This window comes from Patagioenas fasciata, chromosome 3, assembly GCF_037038585.1.
Source record: "Patagioenas fasciata isolate bPatFas1 chromosome 3, bPatFas1.hap1, whole genome shotgun sequence".
NCBI lineage: Eukaryota > Metazoa > Chordata > Aves > Columbiformes > Columbidae > Patagioenas > Patagioenas fasciata.
The window spans coordinates 110,079,327-110,106,423 of NC_092522.1; the positions used below are offsets into that span (position 1 = coordinate 110,079,327).

General features: G+C 36.9%; 1 protein-coding gene across 1 annotated transcript in view; it reads right to left on the minus strand.

Annotated features, from left to right (window-relative positions):
• NOL10 (nucleolar protein 10) overlaps nt 1-27,097 on the minus strand; it is a 52,073-nt gene that overhangs the window by 18,137 nt on the left and 6,839 nt on the right. The window contains exons 6-13 of the mRNA XM_065835431.2: nt 26,221-26,357; nt 25,404-25,469; nt 23,925-23,985; nt 23,316-23,401; nt 22,889-22,967; nt 21,348-21,497; nt 18,972-19,038; nt 13,685-13,737 (exon numbers count right to left, since the gene is read on the minus strand). Of these exons, the coding sequence (XP_065691503.2) occupies nt 13,685-13,737; nt 18,972-19,038; nt 21,348-21,497; nt 22,889-22,967; nt 23,316-23,401; nt 23,925-23,985; nt 25,404-25,469; nt 26,221-26,357 (699 nt within the window). The remainder of the gene's footprint in view (nt 1-13,684; nt 13,738-18,971; nt 19,039-21,347; nt 21,498-22,888; nt 22,968-23,315; nt 23,402-23,924; nt 23,986-25,403; nt 25,470-26,220; nt 26,358-27,097) is intronic.

Sequence of the window (27,097 nt, forward strand, 5' to 3'; positions counted from 1 at the left end):
TGCGACAAGAAGATGTGGACTTAATTAGTAAGGTGCCATCTGATGCCAAATTTTTATTAGTATGCATTAGAACTTTTTTTTTTTTTAACTTTAGACACAAAAAACACAAATATGATGAGTGTTCTAATAGGCAACCAAGCAGAGATGGCAAGTGCAAGGCCAAGCTGATCAAGAAAAGGAAGAAAAATGTTGACAGAAAAATATTTTTAAAATAGTTCTTTGTATTCTATTTCATAAGATGTTTAATTCAATAGTCTTGTTGCACCAAAACCTTACATGGTAGAGCTCAGCAATGCCTAATTCCTGAGCACTTCTGTAGAAATTATCATCCTGTCATCAGTCTGTAATTCCTCTGAAATTAATGAACCCTAAGACAGAGTAGGTATTACCTGCAACCCACAACAGATGTTCATTATCTTCAATCTGGAACACCAGACAACACTTGTACACTTTTAAATACCACTCAACAATTTGACAGCCAGATCCGCAGAGCCCTTTGAGTCACACAAAAACTGGGTCTAATCCTAACTAGTACTAAACATGCTCAAGAGCTTAAAAGAATCCCAGGAAGTGTAGAAGCTTCCAGAGTCAGATGTCATGAGATTTAAATTATACAACTTCAATGTACATACAGATGAATGTTGTTAAATATCTGTTTGAAGGTTTCAGGGACCAATTCTATACTAGTGAACTGAACAGTTGTTCTTTCCTTCACAGGGCATAAAACCAGCTTCCAAAATCTGTTTTGCAGGGTGCTAAATAGTAAGTTCCTGGAAGGTTACATAAGAGGCAAGGACTAATCATTCAGCTGCAAATAAGATGTCAAAATATATTAAGATTCAAGTAGCAGAAACTCCTCCCAAACTTCAACAATGTATTTTAGCAAACAAAAATATGCAAAATGTTCACAGACAGCATAAATCGGATTGGAAAAAAAAATAACTAGAATTTGCAAAGTTAAAACTGCCTGAAATTCATCTAGAAGACTAACTTAATGTAGGTGGACACCAGTCAATAAAACACTTCCATAGGCTTTGGAAAGCAGAGGTATTTGCTGCCATAGCTGCACAAGACAGTGACATGCAGCCTCACAGAAACTCAAAATTAACACTGTAATGCTGTATCCTGCTCTACCAAAATAATACAGTTAATAACAATTAAGTACAACAATACATAATATCACTGTTCTTTCATAATGTATTTTAAATATAAAAGTTTCTTTTAAAAATCTTTGAATTGTTTGTTGTGGTATCTCCTATGCATTTTGACTGTGAGAGCTTTACAAAGTAGCCAAAATGTACAATTATAGTTAAATCATCCACTGCCATCCTAACTGAACAACACCAAAAATAAAACAGTGTACCTTTAAGGGTTTCAGCAGAGCTCTGGCTACAGTGTCTTGTGTAAAACTACTGGTCAGGATGAGAATTTTAATAACTGTAAGGCAAGACAAGAACCGGCTAACAAGAAACAGCTCATGCTGAAAGGGGAATTACTGTACAGAAAGGAGGTTCAAAGACTGTCCTATAAAATATAGTAGGAAAATTAAAATATGCTGATGACAAACTGTCAAAAAAGAAGGGTCAAAATCTCTCTAGGAAAAAAAACTACCTTGAAAAAAAAAATGCTGGAAATCAGATTAAATGTATAACTGATAACTATCAGCTGTAAGGAACAGCATAGGAAAAAATATACTACCTGATCACAAGACAAGAAAATAGTCATAAGGACACTGTATTAGTATAGAATAGGAATAACGACTCGGTGTACATCTTGTACAACACCAGGCAATAATGTTCAGGGTATGTGAACACAAACTGTAGCAAGTACAGTGAAAGGCTGCCAGGATGGTTTCTGAAACAGTGGTGCCTGCACAAGGACAAACACATGCAAAGCTCCCCCAGTGACACTGTAAACCACAAAAGTGAGCTAAGCATCAAAGGAATGGGACTCTTGAACAGCTTTTTAATGGAGATAATGAGAAAGAAGCAAACAACTAATTTTCAGATGAAATCTGACATATTCTTGGAAAAGATTATACAGTCTGCCTGTGATAAAATGGGATTGGACTCCAGGATTCAAGGAAGCTCCTCCATTCCTCTGTTCCCATGTAAACAAACAAACAAACCACTAACCCAAACTTAAAGCACTTCAACAAAGAGAGATTCTTTTCTAGATTATAATTTCTTTAAATTAAACATATTTTATACACATGACTCAATGACTTCACATATGTATTTATCTGTAGGAGAGAAATATAACTCTTTGGAGAAGACAAAGAGTAAGAAAAAATTAAAATCTTAATTTTGGTGTGCTTTTTTAAATAAAATGGCACAATAAAAAGCATTTTAAACTTGTAACAGAACACATTTGCTGAAGAAAGCAAATGTACGTCTATGTATACATATTCTCAGCTTCAATCCCGTCATTTAACAAAAGGAGATTACAAAGATCTAAAGAGAGAGGAGAAAAAAAAAATGGGTGATCCCCAGGGTGTGGGCAGTGATTGAAATGTGCAATTGCATTTTAAACATAATTAGCTCCCTAATTGCATAGCCAAGTTTAATTAATGCAATTACATGAGTAATTAATTACTATTCATTTTAAGAGTACTGTTTTCAATGTTTTGTTCTCTAATTTTAAGAATTAGACAGATCTCAATATGTAATAACTTTGAAAAGTTTCCATCTATATGCATTGAAAAGGCAAGAGAAGAAAGAATAACTTGTTATTATCCCTTATTAACAGCCAAGGTTACATCAATTGCAATTGGTAACTCTCACAAATCAGATGGATTATTTCTAGCTTGCAGACACAAAAACCTGCGGCTCTCCACTCCTGTTCCTGCGCTTTTGGGCTTCAGTCATACCCAGCCCAAGAACTTCAGAGTGCTCAGGAGATGAGCTCGTGTTGAAAAGGAGCCTTGGGATCACCTTGTTGTGTTGTGTTTCTATTACACTTCCATACACAGTGTGTTTCCCTTAGCAACCAACGTGCTCCAAACAATTTGTGAGGTTGAATTTTATTTTGCCATTCCTTTCTAATCTACTTTCTCCCCATGAATGCGCTACAACCAACTCCAATTTTGCCTTGTTAATCTCATGAGTAAACCCATTTAACGTATTGAATAAAATTCCTTAATACTTAAAATTAAATGGGGTTTGGGAATAAACTCCAAACAAATCTCCCACACATTTCTGTTCTTCAGTATTTCATGATTTCATGCACTCTATATAGTGTGGATTTGATGCTTCTACAGTCACCAAAAGGCTCACTGGAATAAAGCTGTGACCAAGAGAGACTGAACAGCACATTTTTCCTTTTTGGCATATTACTGACAACTGCATTGCATTTGGTTTTCAAGCCCACAGACTCATAAATTTCACTGAACTATACAATGAATTGGCTCTTTCTTTCATCCTCACTCCAGCCCAGCCAGACATTTCTGGCAGATTCATTAATCTGAGAGGGGCTGGTTTTCCTACCTTTCACTATGCTATGGAAGCTGCCAAATCAAAAATTTGGAGGTTTTACTCCTCCGAGAACATGTTAAAGGAAATGTGTCTTTTAAGATCTTCCCAGTGTTAAACAAAAACTGCTGCAGGAACTTGTACACTTCATCTAGGAATGAGACACTGAGTCTTTTTTCTGCCCTGGTAGTTATCAGATACTCAGCACTTTTTCTAATTCTAAGTAGTTTGGCTTTACAGTTTGTGGGGTTTTGGTTTGGTGTGTGGGTTTTTTTGTTTGCTTGGTTGTTGGTCTTTTTGGTTGTTGTTTGTGGGTTTTGGGGGAGTTATTTTCTTTTTTGGTTTTGGTTTGGTTGGTTTTGTGTTTTGTTGTTGTGGAGTTTTGTGGTTATTTTTGTTTGGTTTTGTTTGTTTTTAAATCTCCTATTCTCTGATGTGACAGGTATTGCAGTCAGTTAACCAGCCATGGCTCTGCTCTCACTGTGAGGGTCTTCTTGGTGAAGCCACCTTCTTTCGAAGGAGACAATGGTCCTGTTGCTCATTATGTTGGGAAAAAATGACCTCCAAGATAGCAACAGCAAATAATTTTTCAGCAAGAAAGTTACTCCTTAAAAAATTTAAATAAGATTAGCAGACTAGTTCTCTTCCTTACAAGGCAGGAAGGAAAAGGGACTTTTCTCACAAGTCATCTGTACCTTACCAGCAATGGCACTGAGTCCGACACTTTCGCCAACATCCTTGTCATGTTCTAACACGAAGATATATATAAAAGATAAACACTCGTCACTACTGCTACAGATCTTTTTATTTATCAGACTCCCTACACTTTTTAGGTCTTTTGACAATTGGAGCTGAGATGGTCAGAAAAAATACATAGAAACATGAAGTACAAGAAACCACAACCTTCACATTAAGCCAACTAATAAAATGAAGCTCAGGGGGTAAGAAGACACTGACTTCTCAAAGCATGTATTACAAGCATGACCTGCTGCAAGGACTTTCCCATAAATATCAGCTGGAAATGAATTAAACGTTCCCAAAACTCTGTTCTTATTCTAATACAACAGCTACTAGAGTATATCTGCTGTAATAATAGAGGCACTTCGGATAAGTTAAATACTGAAAATAAGGTGTAGATCAGGCATGATCAGCTGACCTAATGCTTTGCTGACAATAAAAGGCAGAAACCACATTTTACTTTGGCCACTCATATCTCCCATTCCCGACAACATCTGACTATGTGCTCTTACCAATTCCTTTGCAGAGGTTCTGGTACTCGTCAGACCCTGCACAGAGCCAATTTACCAGCACAAGACCCCTCAAACACAACACCTCAACATCTCATATGATGTCTGGCAAACATACAAACAACACCGCCCACCCCCCCCCAAAAAAACACACAACCCAACAACAACAAAGAAAACACCAACCTCACCCTATTATGATACTCTTTGAAGAATAAATCGCTCATGAAGCTTTCCCTGTGCTTTTACAGTTGCAACTGCAGAGGACACAGGCAAGGCAATAGCAAGTGGGAGACTTCATAACTGTCTCAACTTTTTCTTGCACAAGGAGAGAACTGCTACACAGTTTCTACCTGTTCCAACATGGTCAGAAATCTGTTTCTCAAAATATAATAGCATTTCGTGCAATACTAAGGGCACGGACCATCAACAGACAAAAATTTTGCTACTAATAGAGGCGAGAGTAACACGTGCATTGATTTTGGTATGTACATAATGGCCTCTGATTGCAAACTAAACTAACAAATAAGGACTAAGAATGATCCAGAAATGCAAAATCCCAGCAAGTCCCCCTCTCCATGTCTCTGAAGGGACAGAAACCTTGACAATTGCCACACCATGTGGGGCCTTGCCCCTCGTGTTTTTCAGTGGCCGGGAATAACAGGGCTCTCGCAGTACAAGCCAGATGCCAAGGAATGTTACAGCATAAATACCACTACGGTCATGAAAATAAAACTGTACTGGAGTTCAGAGCATGACTTGTATTTTAGGAAAATTTGAGGGATGCTACAAAGGTGACCTCAAATCCAGCTGTATGGGTACTGGAAATCAAGGAACCTTCTAATAACTCCCTGCCCTGGCAGCTTAATTGCACTTTGCAAACCTGGGACAAAGAAGAGTCTGTACAGCTACTGCCAGACAGCACGAAGGGATGGAAAGGCAACTACCTGTTGGGAACGCACAGCTCCTGCAGACAGATAATGAAGATAACAGCATACAACAACCAACCATTAAGCTCTGCTTTACAGAGCATAATGCTAGTTAGAAGAAATTTTATACAATTTATGAAATTATTTTCTTTGAGTGCAAAACATCTTCCAAATGTCCACTTGAAAGCTTTCACATAACTGATGGCTTTATGTATCTCTCAAGTTTGTGTGATAGAAATTTTAAATCCTCACAACTTCGTTAATATTTTCATATAGAAGTGGTAACTCGCAATGTATTTGGTTCATTCCTGAGTGCAGCACAGATGACAATACAGACAAGTTACTTGCCTCTGCTTTCAAATATAATGAAATAAAGACATAGTTGAAATTATCACACAGAGAAGATTGTCACGTGCTTTGCCTTTTCCAATCCAAAAGCAAAAAAACTCACTAATTTTTATTACATGCTTACAGACTATAGTGTAGTACGAAACTTCATTTAGGCAATTACATCCTTCCATTATCTGTGACTGCTTCTGTCTTTACTAAGTGCAGCTGAGCAAATGCACCTCTGAATTTTCAGAAACCAGGTAAAGAACAGATGGTCCGAAGGAAGGAACAAGTGTCACTTAAGAAATATGGGTTTTTTCAGATACTCAATGCTTTTCTGCACCTGCCCTCCCAAAAAATAAAAAAAAATAAAAAACAACAACAAAAAAACCCAAACAAAAAAAAACCACCAACAAAACAAAAAAACACACAAACAAAACCAAAAAACAAACACCTGTTTTCTTAATATAGGAACCCAAAACCAGAGTGTCCTATACCATTAATTGCTTAAGAAACAGTCACAACACTAAAAACATGAGTCTGTCAACCGGCAGAGCAATCACCTGGTATAATTCAGTACAACTTCTGCTTCTTTGTCCCATGAAGGGTATGATGCAAACTATCAGAAGTGTGGGCTTAATAGGCAGCATGCTGCTAGCAAAAAAATATTAATCAAGAAGCGCTGCCTATCACACTATGACCCACAACAGCAGCCAGCAGGGACTATACACCCTCATAATCAACAGCATGTTGAACTACTACATTGTCAGCACCAAAAATCATCTAAAACAAGTCTCACAGGAAGGCCAGAAATTGTTTCCTGATTATCGCACGCTGGTGTTTTCCTTCTATATTTGTGTGCTAAGTGGTATGGTGTCTCTCAGCCAGAGCATGGGAAATGGAGGATATCCTTTGTTGGGAATAAGCCCAGTGTGTTATTTTTCAGTTTGAAAGTGTTTAGGTTAGAAGTAGGAAGCTCACATTTCTGTTTGTGATGATAAACAACTTTTTTCCCTATGCTTGTAAATACTGTGAGATAGGTAACGTATCATTCGCCAGCCATTCTTTTTATATTGTTTGCACAATTTTCTGTGTAAAGGATTAGACTGTTCTGGATGGAAATCACAGTGCTAAAAGACTGATATATCGAAACTCAGAATTAGCTTAAAGGCCAAAGATGCACTCAAGTGTCTTTTTATTAATGGAAAGTTTTTTCTTTTAACACCTGGCAGGACCAAAGCACAACCGTAATACGCTACTTCATAACAACCCTGCTTTCCAGTCATTTCACAGTTCCCCAAATGAGCAAGCTAAGGTTAAGATCAACATTTCTCATTCTACATCATAACTGCTGTATTTTTATTTTAAAACATTTTTTCTCAGAGAACGAAATGTTCTTCTACACTACATATTGTTTCAGGATAGAAAAAACAAACTCTTAACACAGTTCAGTTTCATGGCTGCTTTCCACTTTACCTAAAACTTCTTGGGTAAGGGTTGTACTGAAGGAGATGAACAACTGTCTTTTAAAAAATACACCCTCATCATATCTTCAAGAAGACAGCTGAGGCAGCATTAATTCAGAATTACCAAATACTGCCAATCAGACAACGTGAAAACATCTTAAAAGAGATCAAAATCTCGCGCTAGTCTTAATCTGTTCTATTAGTGTCAAAATACCGGCCACAAATATAAAAAGAATTGCATCATTTGCTTCATAGCTTTTACTATGCAGAAGCCTAACTCCAACAGCACCCATAAACCATTTGAACGACAGCTGACTATAAAACAACATTGGTCTTAAGGGCATGAAGTACAAGGTGTGGGAAGGGGGTTTTCTCTAATTGTATCCCCACCATATAAAGACCCAAGAGAAAAAAAGCGTGCGGGGGAACCAACAAACAAACAAACACACACCACACACAACACAAAAAATGACATACCACAACAAATTAGTAGATTCCAAGATAAGTAAAGGATGAGGAAGTTAAGTCTTAGATTGATAAAATTGTTCTGAGAGGCTACGACCATAGTTAAGCATGGAACGTGCCACAAGTGAGAAACCTTTTAAAGAGAAAAATGACAGACTATAAGGACAGATACCTGATGATTATAACCCCTAGTGAGAGCACCCTGTCACCAGCCTGACAGAAATACCTATTTCAGATAAAAGCTCCTCCTGTCTGCAAGTGAAATGAACACAACTCTTCAGTCGAGTCAGTCATGAGTAGGTTTAAAAGCAGAATCTCTAAGCATGTTCACCCTTCATTTACAACTCAGAACTGTTCCAAATTAATATCAAGAAAGAAATAAGGGGGGTGAACTAAGGTGTTAAAAAAACTGCCTTCGTTTGTATTTCGTTCAGTACAAGTTCCCTCTACAGATTTGTTTCATCAAATATCTAGTGCATTAAATGAAGACATAAGCTAGGAGGATTTGGTGTCTTAACCCGTGATTATGTTATTTCAGGTAGCTACTAAGGAAAAACTACCTTTTTCTACAGTTTTTCTAAAACTTTATTCCTAAATCTAAGGGACAATTAGGAAAAAAAATAAAAAAAAAGGTGGTTTTTTTTTTTTAAGATTGAGCATTTTTGGGGCATATTAAAAAAAAGAGATGGCGATAAAGAGTAGTTAAAACAGGCAAGCAGTAAAACCAGGAGAAATCAAATAGTTTAAAATAGCACATATGAAAGGAAAAGAGTAACAGGAATGGCTGATTTAGTCAAAAAGCTACCCAATTTGAATAGGACAAAACTCATAAATATTTCTAGCAATAAAGAGATCCACACATCCAAAGCAGATATTGTACTAGAAACCAGACCCATTATAAAGATATTCTGGGAGAAACTGAATCATTGAGTAGGCAAGAAATATTTGCCCTTGAAACATTTCCAGCTTATAACTCCAACAACCCCGAACTGAGAGAGCACTAGGATATCAAATGATTTTCCAAAACCACCTGAAAAGAAGCCAGAGACGCTCCAGGATTTATTTTTTCTTAAAGAGCTTAATATCTTCTCTACACCAAAAGTACATTGCTTCTAGCCTCAACAGGGAGTTTTCTGCCAACACTGCAGGAAAGCATAAAAAAAAATCCAGAACACAGAATATTACTCTCAATTAATTACACACTTAATTGCTCTCTTCTTTAAACAGCCTAATGAATAGAGCAAGTTTCAGTTTCAGTATGTATATGTAGCCCAAAGTTTCAAGTCCAATAAAACAGATGTGACTGATTTGAAATATCTGCGCTAAACTCAGACATGTCCACCTAACCAGTGGTAAACACCCCTAATTAATAACGCTTACACCTCTTGCTCTCCACCCAGAGTGGCCAGGAGGTGACACATAGGGTTTTTCTGTACAACCTGAAAAGAGGACATTCTATGCCATGAAAGCTGACAGCCTGGATTAACTGTAAGAGAATGTGGCTCACTTCAGATGCCAGGCCAGCGGACCACCATGTGCTGGTGGAGCTTCTCTTCACCTCTCTGGCCAGGCCCTGGTTGCACTACTGACTCAACTTATGTTTCTGAGTCAGTAGTCTGAAAAGTATCCCAAGGCACACACAACTTTCATTTCAGCCTTCCTGAGGCACACATCAAAGCCACACTCCAGGAAGCCAGCTGGCAAGGAGTGTGTTCCAAGTGTTTGCAGAAACTGCGAGTTAACTATTAAACTATTGGCAAACGGCCCAATTCCAGTCAGAGGCACTTGCCCTCATTAAAGCCCAACAAAATAAAACGAAAACAAAGTCTCCAAGCTAAGCCACTCAAGATGTTACCTATGTAAAATAAACATTTCATTTTAAAAGTCAGATTCAATTTGGCTTTTACTCGCTCCCTGCACTGTGTAGTACCTCCACAAGGCACCTTCCTGACATTTAAAACCAAACCTTCCTATCCTTTCTAGTAAACCAAAAATCACCTTTTCCTTCTACTAACAGCTTTGTAGATAAAAGGAACAACTGCAGTGATTTTTTTTTTTTTTAGGAAAAGCATAATTCTCTCAGACATTCCTAGTCTCAAATGTCATACTCATCTTGCTGAGAATTCTGCAGGAAAAGCTGATGCATGCCATTTCATTTACAGACAATATTATGATACCCGTTGTCAACTCTTATAATCCTGAAGTTCAAGAGACAGTAATTTTTTTGTTTTGCAGTGGAAATTCAGCTTTGGCATTAAGAATGGAGAGAATGGGCACATGTACACGGATAATCCAGTCAGACATGAGCTCAGCCAGACCGTACTCCAAGCCGGCCGGACAGGAGCCAGCTCCAGCTCACCAGTCATGTAGCTGTGTTAGCACAGGACTGTGCCCACACTAATAAAACCTGTGGAGAGGCTGGGTCTGTTAGGCTGGGCCTGTTAGGCTGGGCACAGTCTGGCCAGCTTCAGTGGAGGACAGAGGATGCTGTTTCTGTCTGCACCCACCCACATCCATACACACTCCTGCTCCATAAGGCTCTGACTCCTGGGCATCTCTTCTAAAGATGTTTTTCCTTATGCTGTAAACTAGAGGGCTAGAGCACAGCACCATACATTTGAGGTTTTAAGTATCCTTCTTGACCATAACCATGGTAATTCCTTGTAGTAGTTCCAAGGAAGACTTAAAAAAAATGAGAATAACTACTGGTGTTACAGGGCAATGAGGGGCTAGGGCAGTCAAATGGATTCTATTTACACAAAAGTACTTCCAAGAGTTCTAAAACACAACTGTCCTTCATAGTAGTAGCATTTCCCCCAGGCATTTATTCTGTTGTGGAATTCAAGAATTATAATCCAGTTCTTGTCAACATCTCAAAAACGGAGGACACATTTTAAGTAGTATTCACATCTACCTCAAAGTAAACAAACAAATAGAAAATTAAGCTATTCACTGGAAAAAGTGTCAATCCGAGTTCTTAGAAAAAGCCAGAAAGCAAGATAATGAAGAGAGAGCAGGTACTACAGCAAATCACTAGTTCTTTAAAGTTTTGCTCCAAAGATACATGCAACTAAACTCATCTTTGCCTCTGCAAGGAAATTACGGTGTGTTCCAAGGACAAAAAAAAAGTCTTAATAATCTACTGACATAGAAACCAAAGGACAGGTGTGCATCTCGCACCTCAAATAACCAGCCCAAAAGATCAAGGAGTAAAACTGTAACATGAACATGTTAATAACATCGAGTTTTCCTTAATAACAAATGCCCTGGAGCAGCTTAAGGCTGACACGACTTATTCATTTTACATTTTCTTCATCTAAAAATGAGAATAAAAAAACCCAACCAACCAAACAAAAAACAACCAACCAAAACAGATTTAGCGATCTACATACTTGATTTTTTAGGAAATGCAGTAAGAAACCCGTCAATTATGCAACACTATCTGTGCCAGCCCCTTTAGTCTTGCCCAGACCGGGTAAAAAAGGCAATTACTAGACTGTGAGACTTTTGTCTCTAGTTCAAAGTAACCTCTTCCTTCTACTGTTACCTTTTCTATTGTTTAGAAGAAGCATTCCATGTTTTGAAATGAACTATAGATTGTTGACTAAACAGAAGTCATGACAGTATTTTGATATCTTCAGCAACCTTCAAACTCAAAACCATTGACATGAACTGGAAAAGTTTAGCTTATTCAAAAAGCGAATTTAATCTGGGCAGTAGCCTTTGAATCACATTTTGAGTTTTCTTATACACAACAGTATTTCAAAAATGGAACTCATATTTAGATTTATGCTTTACCATTCATGATTTGGGTCCATTTATATACTCATGTGTCACTGCAAATGTAAAACCCATAAAAAGGTTTAATTCAAATAAGTTCAGGCAGACTAACGTACCAATAATTAGAGAACAGTGACAAAGGAAGATGGTTCAAGGAAAGATTTGTGTTAATTTTCATTGGAATAACCTGCATGCTGCAAAAATAGTAGGTAGTATCGGTCAATATTTAGGTTTGCAATAATGTTTGTTAAGTATGATCTGAGATCTAACATAGAGTGCTTATATTTCTTAGCTAAAAATTACTTATCTGACTTCAGAAACATGAATTCAGGATTCACAGAGGATTCTGCGAGAGTGAGATTTTTGAGACAGTAAAATTTTTCATTTTGATTTACAATATGTGCAAGACTACTCAAAATAATACTGGCGAGAACAAGTTCTAATAGACATTCGTCGCTGGTGACAATCAAGACAATGAAATAATTTTTTGGCTAAGTGGCAATGTCAGATATGAACCTCTAATGTACTACAGCTGTATATCATGCACACCTGCATTAAAAAAAGCTCAGTGCATAACTATGAGAGAGAATCTTAACCTTATCCTTCGTGACAAAAGGAATGCTTTTTTTTTTTCCATCTAAATTACTTAAATTGAATAACTAGTCCACTCCAGTTTTAAAAACTCATCCTATCTTGTCTTCCCTAATCCATTAATTAAAAAGACAAAAGATTTAAAAAAAAAAATGCTTGGAGAGCTACTCTCCAAACTTTACAAGGGACAACAAATTGAAACAAAGTGTTCAGTTCTAACTACAGCAAATACTTTGTTTTAAATACAAAATATTTGTTGTCCCCCCGCTTTGTTATCCAAAGCATTGAACAGCTCCAGTTTACAAAACTTAAGTTGGTTAGAGCTGAATTAGAGAAAGAGGTAATTTAGATCTGAAGAACAACCTGACACAAATGACACACAAAAACCTCATGTATATAATGCAAAAATCTAACAATACAAGAACCAGACTATAGAACTGTTTAGAGTGGTAAACTGCTGTGTTTAGACATTTATATACAACAGGTATATGGTGTCTATTCCACAAAGAAAAATGTAAACTGATGAATCTCTGTCTTAAATGTGAGTGAGATCATATAGGGGGGAGACATGATGACTAGAAATAAAATATAGACAATTAAAATTAATTTAAAACTAATTATATGAAGACTTATTGGCTGTTTTTAAAAAATGGTTAAACTATATATATATAAATTAAGGAATTTTAAAGTTTGTCCAGAATGTGAATAAAATTATTTAAGAAGAACTGTACATATTTTTAGAGCCTGGTCAGCTATTCTAGGTGTAACATTCACATATATATCCTGCTATTTATCTCCCATCATGCCAAAAAGCCCCGAGCAAATGCACTGTAGAATCAACAAGACTGAAAAGCAGGTGGAGTTTTCTGTCCCATTCCCTAACAGCAGAAGTCTTGCTGTCCAGCCTCCCTAAGCCCAATCTGCAGAGATATATAATTAACCTACGGTTAAGCCTTCCAAGTGAAGAGCTGCTCCAGTGAAAAGCTGCATTTCACGTAGGGCATTGAGCAGAGGCTGCAGCAGGAGCCACACAATCCCATTTCTTTGAATATTCATTGCTATGACTATGCCACTATGTATCTTGAAAGTAACCTAGATAGTTCCTATTTAGGAATTATTTTCTGATGAGCAACCAAAAACTACTTTTTCCGGCAAACCTCCACTTGAATTTCCTACTGCCACTGGCTAATTTTGAAACTGGCTGCAAAAAGGCAAATTACAGGCTGTTTTCTTCAGTAATTCAATATGTTACACTAGTAAGTTATGGTTAGCTTCAATTTACTTTATCCTGGAAAGTCAGAGAATATAGACGCGAATTTGCAAAAGTAATTTTTTACCATGAATACTTGAATGGCACCAAACAACCGAGTTTTAAAAGAGCAGTATCCACAATAATTTGTATTACTTACTGGTATATAATAGATATTCATTTTAGGGGCTTCATTGGCAGTCATTAGCATTCCTAAAAAGAGATTTCCGCATTAAAAATTTTGGTCACAAGAGGATAACACCACTACTTTTTTTTTAACATATATACTTGAGGCATTTAATTGACATGAAGAATTATAGATTTATACATAGGACTTAAAAATATCTTTCCAGGGAAATAAATGGAAAAAAATCAAAAGTCAACCTGAGTATTCATAGGAAAGAATCCTTCATGGGTTAGGGGAGAAGGGGTGAAGTCACATTACCTGCAGCTCATACAGTACATATTCTGGACCTGCAATGGAACAGCTAAGTGGGACCCATAATAAATTGTTGCGTCCAGTGTTAAGGAAAGAAAGGTCTGACAGCAGCGCAATTCATGAAGCTTAGTTCCCTACATATTCCTCCGTTTTGTCCTTTATCTTAACAACTCTTCTGCACCACTTCAAGCAACACCAGAGTCCTGACAACTGTTGGCTGCCAACTCTTATAACAAACCTAAATAGTTCATCCCCCATTTAGAACAAATCCAGTTAGTATTGTACTTAAATCCCACCTCTGGGATGGACAGGTATTATTAATACAAATGAGGTTCCATATTTTTATTTTGTTTTTAAACACACACGTGTAGTCTAAACAAAGTCAAAAATCATAAGGTGGTTTACACCTTTATTCATATTTCATCTTGGGAAACCAACACAACAGTAGCTTGTCAACACAAAATAAGAGTCAAGATCCTGTGGCTTCAAATGCAGTAATATTAGTGATATCAGCGAACCAGAGCAAATGTAAAACTTGAAATATCTATGAACATACCCAAGAAACACCACGAATAAGGGTTTCAAATACTGTGAATACAAAAAAATATTGCAGAAATAGTAAAATCCATGGAAAACACCCAACTGCCACAAGACTTCATTTAAGTTCAAAATGAAAATTATTTCATTCTACATAGAGAGTCATAAGGACATCTGGCATATACTTTTACATTTATCTCAATTTTGTCTTTCCAACATAGCTGATCACTGGGTAACACAAGAAATGGAATATGAGGAACAGAAATCAAGTTAGATAACATTCTGGTCTGAAAGCATTGTAACATATGCTGCTGAGACTATGAATAATTGGGTCAATTACTACACACCCAGAGGGTAGAAATATAATTTACACCCAACTAGAGGAACGCAATTAACATGGGTGGAGTAATCCTTCCTACCTAATCCTTTTATTAAAAATACACAAGGTATGGACTTAGAATGTCAGAGAAAAGGGGGCTTCCTTCCCTGGCAAAGCACAAAATCTGGGAAAGCTTCGTCAGCAAAATGAGGCTAAAAACCATACCTGGAAAGGTTCGCAGGTAATTTAAGGAAAAAGCAAGAATGTATAGTATATACATATATATATATACAGACACAGAGTATATACATATAGTACAGACTGTGTGTATTATAGTATATAGTTTACATCTTCCCTTAATATATGAGCATGCTCACTCCTGTTTCAGGAGACAAAGCATTTCTGCATTGACTATATGAATCAGTCGAGATAAAAGGATAGAAATTAATTCTGCAGGTGCTCCAAAGATGACAATAAAGGGAAAACCTCCTATGAAAGTGTCTTCCACCAATGATCAAAGGAAGGAAAAAGTCTTTGGAACAGTACATGTGTGTATATTACAGGGGAAATAAAACAATAAAATAGAAAAAGGAACAACTGTGAAAGGAGAAGTCTACTGCGCACATTTTCATTGTTTCAGCTTGTTAGTTTTAACCAATTTTTGTGGGAAGAGAGACCACACCCCAACAAACTACACAGCAGCCTAGTTTGATCACTTTAAAAGGGAAATAAATGAGAACTCTCTTTTTTTCAGAGATGAGGTTTTAATAAGACCATCTTTGGAAAGTGGTCTGCAATAGAGTATCATCCATTTAAAGGAATGAAAACATGAGTATGAAGCAGTAGTGAATAGAGGAAGTAGTTTTAGAAAATGCAAATTCATGAACTGAAAAATTTTCTTTACAATAATTGAAACAAATGAGGCACAGATTTCTATATGCTGAAGATGCTGTTAAGTTTGATTTATATTTTTCTACTTAACAGAAGCTGAGCCAAGGCTCCTAAGTAAGTGGTAAACCATTTTTCCCCACCCCTATTCTGTGCGTGTGTAATCAGAAAAAAGACATTCATAACTAGTTTAAGAGATCCACTTGAAGTTTGTCATGATGTAATTCGGTCAAAGATACACAAGGGTTTGCTTCCCACAAAAGGGCAGTAATACTGATGTAGGTCAGTAAAATAATATAATTGAAAAACCCCAACTACAAGAAGATTCTCACAGTACTATTAAAAAAGAATTCACAATACTGATCCATAGTTTACCATAAATATTTCAGAATGGTTTATGTTACAACGTAGCTTCGCTTTTCCACTTCTTTTTTTAAAGAACTGTGACAATACAGTGTTAAAACTATTTCATTACTGCACGTACAGCAGATATTTAGCTGTAAAATGGGCTGCAACTAATATAAAGTAGTAGTTACCTACTGTGGTTTTAATCTAAAACCTGATTATTACACCTATTGTAATAAAATTACAAATATAAAATGGAAAAGTACTAGACTTCAGTAGACTCAATGACTTCTGGTTCATGGTATTTCTGAAATTGCTCTCTTCAATTCGAAACAAAACATGTTTCTCATGAAATAAATTCTGTATTTTGACCCACATCAGTGAAATAAAATACCTAAGTGTATTATTCCTTGCAGTGATGAACTGCAAAGTTGTTTTAAGCAAATATAAGAGCATAAGGGTGAGATTAGAGTATGGGCTTTCTGGGCAGCAGTTCCATAGGAAGTGTTAACAGGAGCCAGGCAAATATCTTTGGGTTTCTGAGCAGTGCACTGGGAACACTGGGGCACCAGTGACAGCACCAAGCCACAGCCACACTGTGGCTTCACTGATGTCCAGCTTTCCACAACTGGAAGTTCACATCACCAAAACTATTTCCTTCTTTTCAGTTGTTCTACCATTATTATTCTTTACATTCTGAATGAGCATGTGCCGGACACCTTAAATTATGGAGCAATAGTATTTATGACAAACGTGCGACACCTCACCTTTTATATTAAGTCTCTTAATTTTTGCTGCAACATGTTCTAGTTTTTCTCCCTCTATCTTCATATGATTAGAAAATACAACTTAGTTTTCATCCCACAACAGTTCTCACCAAAATACATCAACCTAGCCCCCTACAGACGTGGTCAAAGAAAAAACAGTAAGTAAATCAGAACTGACTTAAGGAGGAGACACAGGATGGGAATGCACAATCTAGACCATGGATCTTGATCCAGATCACAGACACATGAAAACGTAATGTCCAATAAGCAACATTAGGGAGATTTGTGCATTCACTTCCTTGTGCTACAAAATTCTTCCTGCAGTCTCATGAAAATCATTTCTGCAAAAGCACTTGGGGTACGTCTACATACCACTGAGGTTATAGAGATTCCATGGTTGAGTAACATCCACCCTTGTAGATATTCAAACTTGGCCAGTCATGACCTGAGCAACCTGTTCAGACTTTAAGTTACATACAACTTCAAAGTTTGGCCCTGCTTTGAGCAGAGAATACATGATCCCAGAGGTCCTTTCCAACCTAAATCATGCTAAGATTCTACACTGTCAAATAGCTTCTCTTTCACTCCCTGTCATGAGCCCTTTGTTATCCTGCATGGATGTTAATTCACTCCTGGGTTCTCCTTTGCAAAAAACAACACGCTCAAAGGTGAAACCTGGATGAAACGCTAAAGATAATTCACTCCAGTGACCTCCCTCTGTAGCCACTATGGATGAGAAAAGACCAGGTTTGTTCACTTCCGTGTTGCACAGTCCACACTTAGACTACACAGTTATTCTCAAGGATGTCAAAACGAATTTGTACACACAACCAGGGTACATAAGAGGTACCCTCAGTGTCATGCCACAGAGTCTCAGTTTTGGCAGGCTTCAATTCTTTGCTTACATTATTTCTGGCACTTTGATCCGAAAAACCCCAAGTATACAGAACACAAAAATGGTATTTATGCCTTTAAGGGCTCAAAAAAACCTAGCCCAATTCCTACGTAGTGAAACACAGTCTGTTTCAGAGGGGGCTAAACCTGAGCAGCATGGAAGTGAGTTAATATTTTCATCAGCAAGGTCCTGCAGACCATTACAGTCTTGTTGCTGTGTAAGGTACAAAATGCCCATCACCTCAGCAGGGATTCATATTTAAGTGTTTGTCTTCATAAAAAAAAAGGATGCATTCTTAACTGAAGTTGGAAGAAGAGACAAGATAAGTTTTAACTCATTAGAAATCTCAAATTCACTTATCTACAATCTTGAATTTGAGCTGCTAGCATGAATCAAAGTCCAACTGACTCTGTCTTCACTGCTACCTCTCTCCAAAATGAAGATAATGGAGTTTGCAACATAGGCATTCTCTGGATCAATAATTTTGTCCTGTGCCATCCTAGCAGCCCTAATTTTTATTTCATCTTTTTCAGTCTGCTTTCTAAAAAGGACGTAGGTGTCACATACTAGTTAAGAACTAAGCAAGTTGGATCAAAGAGGGAAAATTAAGGCAATTACAACTAGAGGTACAGCCAAAGCGTGTGTGCACACATTTTGTAAAATATTTTCACTCCTAAGGCAGTATCTGGAAACTCTGGTTAAAAGTGACTCTCCGTTTTGACCTCTAAGCGTAACAATATGAGACATAGCAAATCTGAAAATAGTCACAAAAAGCATTCAAATCTGTGCACTTAGTAATCTACAATTAAAGCCAAAGTATTCCATCCCAGGGAGGGCACAATAAATGTTGTATCTAAAAGCAGGAAAGATCAAACAGTTGTGAACACTTGTAAAAATTTGTAAATTTGCTGTAAAGAAATTTTTCCTAGCTCTAGAATACAAGCTCTAACTCATCTGGGACTTAGCTGAGACAAAAGGCCAAAATTTCTACTCTTATGAAACAAACACTTCAGATATTTGAAAGGGTAAAAGAGGTCAGTCGCTCAATAGGCAGCACAGCAGTTCCTAACTACACAAGCTCTGATTTAATACAGATGCAGAGGAAACAATGACACTAATGGACAAGTAACCACTTTTTCCTAACTCATGAGGAGGAAAAGTGCACCTAATCACCTAAACAGAAAGAAAAGACCACAGCTTGGGTTAACACAAGCTTTCCCTTTTGAACTTATTAAGATATTAAAATATCTAACGTACCTGAGTTTGGATACAGGCAGACATCATTGATATCATATTCTGGCTCCATTGAAGTAAATATCTTCCCCTGAAATTGTAGGAAGAAAAGCTATTCTAAGGAATTCCAAACAATATAATATACTTCAATTTAGTAAATTGAAACATTAAGAATAGCCATTATAGAAGCTAAAAAACATGACCGAATAAAGACTGAACAGATTTTGCAGAATAATAAAGCATCTGAACATAACACAAGGAACTCAATATTGTATTTTGTCTCTGATCCTACCTCTTATAAGGAAGTGCAGACTACTGATTATTGAAGACATAGCAACATACAGTGGCACTTCTAATCTCTCAGCTCACAATTTTGTGTTGAAAACATGTGTGTCACATCTGCTTTATTTTATGCAAAAAGAGGGATGAGGTCCATAGGTTCCTGGCACATGGCTAGCATAACCCCCCCCTTTTGTTTAAGTCTGAATACAGTAGTTTTAAATAATTCTATTTTGGTAAGTATTATTAGCTGAAATTATGAACTGGGACTGTAATTTTATTCTGGAGCTTGGTTCCTCCACCCTGCTTGTGTCTACATAAAATCAAATATAGCTCAGCACTTCATCTGCAATTTATAAGCTCAGTATTGAAGAGGTCTAAACATAAAACTAATAAAAGCATCCAGTGGCATCTAGGTTAGCTCAGAATTGAAGTTATAAAGATTATTTAAGAAAAAGGTAAAAGCAGGAAACAGTATTCTCAAAAAAAAAAAAAAAAAAAAAAAAGAACTGGAACAGAGTCTGAAAAACCCAGACAAAATACAGGTGCTCTCATAAGCCAACACACGAGACAGCCAGTAAAGGAACAGCCTCTAAGAACTGGGCCACAGAATCTGAAGCATGAGAGTACATGTCTACACGGTTCTAAATGAGGGACAGGAACAGAGCAAATTTTCATCCTATTCCTCCTTTTTCTTTCCCTGCAGCAATCCCACCTACCTTTCTGGGCCCGTCCTTTCCCTCCCAGTTACATGCTGTTACCCCACCCACCTCTGGTCTCTCCCCGATGATTAATATGAGTCCTCCCCACCCCAGTCCCAGCAGACAAAGCCTCCCGCTCCCCACCCCAAGGCACGTCTCAGCATGGGGCTATTCTGGTATCAAAGCCATATGCTCTCCACCCCGCAGCCTGCCTCTGCACTTGGGTCCCAGCCAGAGATAGTCAGGAACCAACATCTGGCAGAGGTGGAGCCAGCTGGAACATACTCTAGGAAAGAGTCCAAAGCTATCTCTGCCCTCCAGCAGTGAGACACCCTCCCTTTTCCCGCTGCAGAGGCCACCTGACAAACCTGACAGCCTTTCATTCTCTATAGGGGAATATATATACCTAGGAAAAAACAGAGAGGCCACTGCAGATGTTTCAAATAATATCCAATAATTTCTCTGCCCTTCTAAACAATAAAAAAATAACTGCAGAGGAGCCTACAAAAAACTGCTTGCGATCAGAGAAAAAATAAAGGAGGCTGTTGAAAGTTCATGAAGAAACGCAACAATAGAGAAATGACTGCCTGAAACAGTCAGAAAAAAACATTTCTAAACTAGTGTAACTGCTCTTGATAGGTTTCACTATAAAGCTAGAAAAGCATAGATGGAGCATGTTTTTAGAAGGAATACAATGAGTAAAGTTAGCACCTCAAACCAAGTGAGAGTAGCATTACTATGAACCTATTTGGTAATTATTTCGTGCAAACTTTGTTGACGGAAAGGTAAAAACAGCTTAATGTAATGAAAGAAAGTCTTACGAAACTTGAAAGATTTCAACTTCACTTAGAGGTGCAAAAGGTAGGGACAGAGCCGTTGCCTATTGCAACATAATCCATTAATACAGCATAGTACACCCTGTTATTTAGACCTAGGCACAGTAACTGCTTCAGTATCCAAATAGGTTGCTCTGAAAATAAGCAGTACCTGAATTTAATAGGTCCTAAACTAACTGATCTACCTTTGAAGTCAGACCTTTGAGCAGGGAATTGGAATGCTTTATCTGATGAAAAATCGTAACTGGATGTGTTCAAGCACACTGTGAGAAATACACAAACCAGGGCAATTGTTAAGATACTACTTTTCACATTTAAATCCTTCTGCTGAAAGAAGCATCGTAGGCAGACATGTACAAACAGCTAAAGAGATATACCTAAGACTATAGCTTTATACCTGACAGGCTGTTGAATACCTTCCCAGATGCTGCTGTATTTAGTCAGACAGGACAAAATGCTATGTAAATCAGAAGACATTAAAAATCCAACTTCCTACAGTGAATTTTAGATTTATTATTCGAGTTTCACAAAGAAAAAAAAAGAAAAATTAAAAAATCTGAATGAAGCAATGTAAGAATACTCACTGTATCTTTGTTCCACATTTTTATGATTCGTGAATCTGCGGAGATAATTAAATCCAACTGACGCTGAAACTGAATTGACTTAATAGGCAGGCCATAGTGGTGATCTTTGACTATTAATGGGTTACTAGACCGGAGATCATATAATAAAACCTTGAAGAGTACGAGACAGATTAAACTTACAATATCATAAGATCAAGAAGAAGTCACACGTACCAGATCTTAACTAAAGACTTAGTGATGCTTGATATTTTTTACTTGAATATATGGACAGGATTTACATAACAGAAATAATTTCAAATTCTGGAAAAAGTGTATAAGTGAGCCCAGTTTATTCTGACAATATGGAGAGTGTTTCAAGAAGATGGACGCAATATGTTATAATTACAGAAAAATTTACAAACGGTGTAATGAGTTATCAGGTTTTAGTAACCTTTTTATAAATGCTCTGTTCCCTCCACCTGCTGTACAAAATTGAGATTATAGTTGACACTTTGTGGTTGCAGAGATACAGCGATCTCAAAATGGGTCCAACTTTTTGAAACATCCTGTATTTTAACCTCAGAATGCTTCAGTCTAGAAAAATTAAGAGCAAATTTAAGAGCTCACCATCTTTCTAAAGTCTTTTAAATTTCTGTTGAAACAAACCACTTTTAAGGCTTCCAATTACTAATCTCTCACTTTCAGATTCTTGTGCTGTTCATACAAGATTTAAATTTTCAGACTCCCACATTCAGTGAACATCACGTCCACTCAGTTAAATACCACAGAATGTAATATTTTATATTAAGGAAAGTGGAGAGTACATGCCCTATCTTCCAGAAACCTGGATTTTTATCTCCAAAGTTTCCTATAGAACTTCGGAAACACCTTATCTTTCACAAGCAAAGTGCAAATATTAATAATTTTTGAAAAAAAAAATTATCAGTTTAATTAAAAAAATATAATCTCCAATAAAACTTGTCTAACACGTATACCATCATTAGCCCAAATACAACTCTTACATACGTATCTGCTCTTGAACAAACTACAGTTTTCTAAACCCACCAAAATATTGATGAAGGCAGAAAAAAATCCCCACTCCACAAATATGATGGTAACAACGAATAAATGAATCTAAATGATCCCTTACAGAAAAATAAGACAGTAAAAATCATAGCTGAAAGACAATCACTTCTGCTTTCTTAGCCACAATCAAGGGACAGCATATGTGACGTGAAGATGGTATTGGTAGTCTCAAAAACCAACAGTTTCCCTGCATACATGGCTCTTAAGTCATGAGAAAACTGCAGAATGTGAAGTTAAAGTAAGTACATTATGATGATTTTAAGTGGTCGCCACAGTATTCAGAAGAGCAAGACCATTTGACAAAATCAACTAGCAATTTAAGAATTAGTTACTACTCTATACATGTAATTTAAGCTCTTAAAAATACTTTTATTAATATGTATTTACATTATCATAAGTGCACTCAACGTACAATAGACCTGGACTGGCAATTGCAAGAACAGGATCTCCTAAGAACTGTTGTAGATGAACTTTACCTGTCCTGTAGATGTTCCAACAGCCATGTTCAAAGCTCCATCAAATTTCAGTGCTGAAATGGATGGCAAACTCTCTATTCTGTAAAGCACAATATTAGAATAATATCTAATTATAAGCAAATGCTGCAAATAATTTTTTCAGTGTTAAAAATAGCTAAGATAATGAATGTAAATTAGTTTACAGATATCACTCAGAAATACTACTTCAAAAGTTGTATTGTTTACATTCACGACTTGTGTTTGTCTAGAAAATCAGCCACTACTACTCAGACTGATAACTAAGATGACTCTATGATTAAGAAAACCCTTCACTCAGAATGAGAAGACAACCAGACATATCATTTTAATGCAAAGTGGGATTTATTTCTAAAAGTAAAACTTCTGAAAAAACAGAAGAGCACCCTTTGACAAGACAGCTTTTACTCACTCTGTGTCTGCTGTCACACTGCTCAAAGCACAGTCCAACAGCCCAACTCGATTTCTAGTTCGAGGATCCCAGCATTCCACTTTACCCTAAACAGTTTAGAAAACACATTTTAACTTTATGCAACAGGTATCTGGTATTCTGAAAATGTTTGAATAAAATAATGAATTATTTCATCTATGACTGAGGAATCAAATTTCCTAGGTTGACATGAGTTGTTCTAATAATGGCATATAAGCTCTACACATTTCAGTCATATTTTTAAAAAACGTGATCTGAATTAAAATCATTAACACCAAATTTCTGAAGATTAATAGGGTAAAATTGCTAGCTAATTACTACAAATGGCTGTACTATAAAGCAAGATAATATTATTTTCTCTCCCACTTCCAAAATCTCAAGCATTTTAGCAACCAAGGTAGGTCAGAATTTTTATCTGCACTATGCTTTAAAAAGTCATCTTGTTTAACAGATCTACACTTGAAACAACAAATGAGATGAAATTAATTAATTAGGCTCCTGTCATGATTTTTTCCTATTCTCATGCAAACTAATATAAAAAAAGAAACAAGCACTACTGCCCTTTTTATAAAAAGGAATGCAAACATTTACCTCAGCTGTCCCCATGGCAAACAAGAAGTGTACAGGATTTATGTCACAGACATTACTCTCTCTAAAACAGAAAAAGAAGTTTAAAGACTTCAAAATAATTAAACACATGAACAACTAAAAAGACTCCTGGATCATGTAAACTATTGCTCAGCCTGGAAAAGCAAAAGCTGGGGGGGAATGCATGGCCACCTGACAGCAGCTTCCCATACTTAAAAGGAGCTTACCAAAATTTTGGAGCTATCAGAGACAGCGCTAATTACTTAAAACAGGTCAGGTTCCAACTGGATGTATGGATAATATTTTTATGCCATGTAGATAATTAAGTATCAAACAGGTTGCCCATAGAGGCTGTGGAATTTCTTTCCTTGGCGTTTTCACAACCGTGTGCAAAAATTCATCTGAATTCAGTGTGACCGTCCCGGAGCCGGAGGCTGGGCTCTAAGGTTCTTTCCAACTGGAACAATTCTGCATTTCTCTGCCCACGCCTACCACCAAGCCTTTCCTTATCACTCTGCTCCTCTATATTCTTAATTATATCAAAAGGTGTTCCTGACGACTTCCATTCTGAAGCTTACATATTCAATGTATTCTGATGAATTATTTCTTTCCCTTCCCCAAGCATCCCATTTCTCAACAGGGCACCCAGCAGCCCTATATTTCTCCAACAATTCTTCCAAAATACAAATATTTCTCTTCACACCACTCATCCTGGCACTTTCCAACTTCTTCCACTCAAAGTCCTCCACCTCTTATTCTATAACTCATCCAATTCCCCTACCCTCACAACCTTTTCACGACTTCAAGTATCATCTCCCCAGTTCAGATTTTACACAAGACCCTTAATATTCCTGCTCCAGGATATTTCCCCCCCTTTTTTTTTCCTACTGCTCAGTTTCTATAGTTATTCCTGCCCAAATATTCCTTCATCCATTAAACTCTCCTACCACTGAGCACCAGCTGTTGCCCACCAACTAGCCTCTTCATCTAGTCAAGTCTGTTACTCTCATCTGCTTCTTCCCACGTAAAAGCAGCCCAGCTCCTGCTCTGGTAGGATTTTCAAAAGAATCAAACACACACTGCAAATATAAAAATTCTCTTTGGGCTACTCCAAGAGCAGAAGGACAAAGACATGCCTGGGAAATTACATACCCTGTGGGTAGATCTCTATATGATGGCAAAATTGAGCAATAATGTCAAAGGTTTAATGAAATGCTCTTAAGATCCAGTTATATAATACCTACTACAAGTCTCCATTAAGCAATTTTAAAATATCCCCAAAAGAAAACTCAATTAAAACATAAAAACTAGAACAAAGAATTACAGAACATAAAATAAAATAAGGCTCAGATTCGGCATATGTTCCATTTCAGCTCTACAAGGCATTTGGGCAGCTCCAGCAGTGAGGGTGAGCACACTGGTGGTTTGGTTCCACCTGGTGGAAAGAAGGCAGACGGATGCCATGCATTACAGATAACTTACGAGGCATCAGTTTGCAGGGAGTTGAGAAACCTTCCTTGTTCCAGGTTTAGCCTGTATACTTCAGAACTATAAAGGAAAAAAAACCAAAGTTACTCCTTTCTCTCACAAATACTGAAACATACTGTTATAAGTTAATAGGAGTTACAAGGAATCTTGCTGACAGCCTAATTTTACCAAGTTTTCAGACTTCACATTCTAAAACATACAACGCATCTATCCTTCGGTGTTAAAAAATACAGAGAAAAATGTGTATGTTCACCAAAAATATTTATTACACTGCAATATCATACCAATTACCCTTTTTCCAGGGAAAAGATGTATTAAGCCCTTTCTTAAGATCTTCTAATTTCCTTTGATTTACGTTACATCTTAAGTTGCTAGTTATTTTGTTTGAAGCCCTAAAGACTTCATTTTATTTTTAACGTATCTTCTCACAAACTCAATTAATTACGTGATTCGACTCACACTTTAACTGCAACAAAACAGCAACCAGCATAGAAAATTAGTTAATACTCCTTACTTAGATGTTAATCACTTTTTAAAACAGTACATTGAATCACAATTTTTACAACAAACTTGCAAATATATCATGTACCTGGTTTAAGAATCAAAGAAAAAAGTATTCAAACAGTACAGGAACCTGAATTAATCTTAGTCTTCCCACATCTTCCACTCTTCACAAACTGTCTCCATTATTAATTTGGAAGGAATTGCCACTTCCCCCAATTTTTTAACTTTTCTGGTATTTTAATGTTCATTTTATTATTGGAAAACACTGCTAGCAAAAATGAAACAGAAAAATCCACTTATTCAATACCTTGCTCCTACAAAATACAGGTCACACGATGGATAGTGATACGAGAAATCTCTACCAAATTTTGGTATTCTTGTCTTGTAGTAATGGCCATGTTGCGAATGAAACTCCACAAACCTGCCACACTGCAAGAAGACAATCTGAAAATAAAACAGAAAGCTTTGAAACACACAGAAGCAGACAACAGTCTCCTCAACTTGTCTTACAGCAGAAACTCCAGTGTTTTTTTAAAAGCTCACACGGGTCTATCACAACTCATTTAAACCAGTTATATTATAATGATGGAACCGACCAGTGCTTCATCGTTCTCACTAGTCACAGCAAAGAGCTTTATTAATAAAGATCAAATGAATATTCACAAGAGTATAGTATAGAGGCCATATAGTCACCCCAGTGTTATGCTGCACCAAAATTAACATCTGTACTTCTTTCAGACATCAGAGTCAATGATTTCTTCCAGGTACAATGCCATGCAGACACCAATACGTTCATACGTACTAAGCACTTGTACCATACATCCTGATGCACAGCAGCATTCCTATAAATGACACCAACAACCCTTGTGCATTTTTTTTGTTGTTTGTCAACTGAATAAGCACATTGTTTCTTTCTGAAACTTAGACAAACATCTTGGTCCTGGAAGAGCCCATAGGTAAGTACTAGTAGAAGGTTAGTTCTACCCTTGTAAATAAAATAGATTAGAAAAATGCTAGTTCAGTTTAGTTTAGAGTATGTGTAGTCTTCTAAAAGTAGCAGATAATGAACATTTAAAATTTCCTGCTGCTGGACTACACTGTTAACAACACAAATAAGGATGAGAAGCTCATGAAAGGCGAGGTACAGAAGTTATTTTGAATCTGTCATCTTTAATTATATATCC